The sequence below is a fragment of the Propithecus coquereli genome, unplaced genomic scaffold (assembly GCF_000956105.1).
Source record: "Propithecus coquereli isolate 6110/MARCELLA unplaced genomic scaffold, Pcoq_1.0 Scaffold21, whole genome shotgun sequence".
Classification (NCBI taxonomy): Eukaryota; Metazoa; Chordata; class Mammalia; order Primates; family Indriidae; genus Propithecus; species Propithecus coquereli.
Window position 1 is genome coordinate 3,555,242 of NW_012146078.1, and position 2,816 is coordinate 3,558,057.

At 31.2% G+C, this 2,816-nt stretch overlaps 1 protein-coding gene across 1 annotated transcript in view; it reads right to left on the reverse strand.

Moving 5' to 3' along the window:
* ZNF654 (zinc finger protein 654) overlaps positions 1–670 on the reverse strand; it is a 15,378-nt gene extending 14,708 nt beyond the window's left edge. Inside the window, exon 1 of the mRNA XM_012644315.1 lies at positions 535–670. Within this exon, the coding sequence (XP_012499769.1) occupies positions 535–555 (21 nt within the window). The 5' untranslated portion in view covers positions 556–670. The remainder of the gene's footprint in view (positions 1–534) is intronic.
* Between the last annotated feature and the right edge of the window lie 2,146 nt (positions 671–2,816).

Sequence of the window (2,816 nt, forward strand, 5' to 3'; positions counted from 1 at the left end):
TTAATGGGTTTTTACAGTTACATCAAATAAACACTTTAAAAACGTATTCTTAAATTTTAAAAATGCCTCAGAATTCATTGTTCCTTTTCACATAAACACCAGACTTAAAACTGGAACTAAGTTTCTTTGTGATAGTGAATAAGTATTATCTACAGATATACAAAGTTCATTTGCAGATTAGTTAAGGATTCTACAAATGGGACTTAGGATGATGTTAAAAGTAACAAATTTAATTATAAGAAAAGAAATGATAGCTTCTGACAGAAGCAACTGTTCCCATATTAAATTTTAAGTAACAAAAAAATTGGCCTTTTTTCTCTTTTTTCAGTTATTTTCACTTATGTATAACCTTTGTTCATATTGGGAGTTTGGAGTTGAGGGAGAAGAGGATGCAGTATATGCAGAATGTGGCCTTAAAATCCTCCTTCCCTTCAATTTTATAATCAAATAAAATTTATCATAGGAGATTCAAGTTTCAGTGAACTGTTACTTAAATTTAGTTTAAAATTCAAGGGATAAATATGTCCTATTTACCTCATCTTTAATGATTTTCATGAAAGGAAATATGACTCTCACATTAGTTGCTGTTCTTAAAAGCTGGTAGCATTGATCTACAAAAACTTGTTTTGAAGGATTAGATTTAAGCTGTAGTTTACTCCATATGAAAATCAACTCCCTGTAAATGAGAAAAAAAGAGAAATATCAAAAATACAGTTTATTCAAATACAAACATTAGTTCTCTTTTCCTGATTCTATAGTGCCCTGGGTGGAATGTATACAAAATGTATATAAATTTGTATTATATTCACCACCACCCCCAACCTACTTCTGCTACATATGTGAGACTAATAAATTGGGAGAAAAAGAGAGATTAGAAATTACCGATTTTCAGTAATAAGGAATGAATTCCAGCCGTATGCTGGCTTAACTAAGACATCTCTAGTGTTGGATCAAAACAGAAATTTTCATTCCAATGTACCAACATTGATGTTATTTAAAAACATAATAAACTTTGGCCTTTAATTAATACCCTACTTACAAACTTAGAAACCAATGTTGTAGACTTTCTGCAAAGAAGGAATGGTACATATTTTTCATTTTCTGGTAAGATACCGAAAACATTAAAGTATTAAAAGATACTAAAAGATTAAAAGTCTAAGTATATTATAGTTTTGATTGTGAAATTGTATGCTTTAGATCAACTGCTCTTCTGTTAAGATGTAGTACAGACAAGCTACGAACCATTTAAAGTATTTCATATATAGATTCTTTTCAAAAATATGGTCTACGTTATTAGATGAACAAAGCTAGGAGCAATGTTTTGAGGCAAAGGCAAATCATAAGATATAGTTGATATATTTTGTTATCACATTTTAGCAAATGAGAATTCTTTCAAACATGCCATAAAAGTATAAAAAGCATCATAATCTAAAAGTTTTAAAATAATTGATGAAAATGTTTTTAAAAAAAAGTGATTTGAGTATGTATTTTGAGCCCAGCACGTATAGGTATTAAATCTATGGACAGCTTGATTACCATCATGAAGGTGCACATAGTCTACTCAGAGAGCCAATACAGAAAAAAACAAAACAAAAAATGACAGCAAGCAAAGTATGAGAAATAAAACCAAAATTCCACTTCCATTTCATACTAACTGTGTGGGTATTCCTTAAGTTTCAGTCCACCACCCACTTTCCACTTTTCTTTCTTTTTTTTTTTTTTTGCATAATACTCCTTTAGAACATTCACCAGGTTTCCCATCTTCCTCACAGATTTCTAGCTCTGACTTCTTTCCAATTTCCATGCCTAGGCATTTCGGGTTATATTGCCTTCCACCACCTTAACCCACTTAGAACTAATGCTATTCCTACAAAATTGATGATCTTCTCCTAGATCAATCCGTGAACATTCCTCCATCCTGTGTGGTTCTAACCTGTTTATTTTCCAGTTCCTTTATATTTCAGTTATGTTTTTACTCTCAGCTATGTCATTCTTTCTCAATGTTACCATCTTAGGCACTTTAATTTTACACATTTCTACAGCAGTTGCTAACCTGATCTATTTCTAGTCTCCCTGATCATTTCACTTAGTGTTTATTCAATATGCTGTATGGTGTTAATAGCAATATAAACATGGGTTTTGAAGTCAGAAGTTTCAGTATTTCAATTTTAAATCCTCTTCTAAGGTCAGTCTCGTTACTGTCAGTTGTAATATTACAGTTCCACTGTAATATTTTTAAGGTCCATAAAGAGTAGAAACTGGTTAGCCAAGAGAAGAAGAAAATAAAATGTATTTTTCTGGGTTTTTTTGTTGTTGTTGTTTGTTCACACTTGATTCCAGTTATTTATGAGTATATTAAAATGAAAAGACTAAAGATACCCTGTTTAAATAGTTTGATTGAGTTAATAAGGGCAGGGAACATTCCTATCCCCATAGGAAAAGATCAGCAGTCATGACTACATTCAATTTTGGAATAACCGCATATTAAAAAATTATATTAAATAATATTTTGAAAACTACAGTCATGTGCTGCAAAATAATATTTTAGTCAATGGTGGACTGCATATATTATGGTGGTCCAGTAAGATTATATAATACCATATTTTTACTATACCTTTTCTATGTTTAGATGCACTAATACTTACCATTGTGTTACAATTGCCTACAGTATTCAGTATAGTAGTATCCTGCACAGGTTTGGAGCGTAGGAGCAGTAGGCTATATCATATAGTCTAGGTGTGTGGTAGGCTATAAATACCATCTAGATTTGTGTAAGTACACTCCATGATGTTTGTACAATGACAAAATCGCCTAAC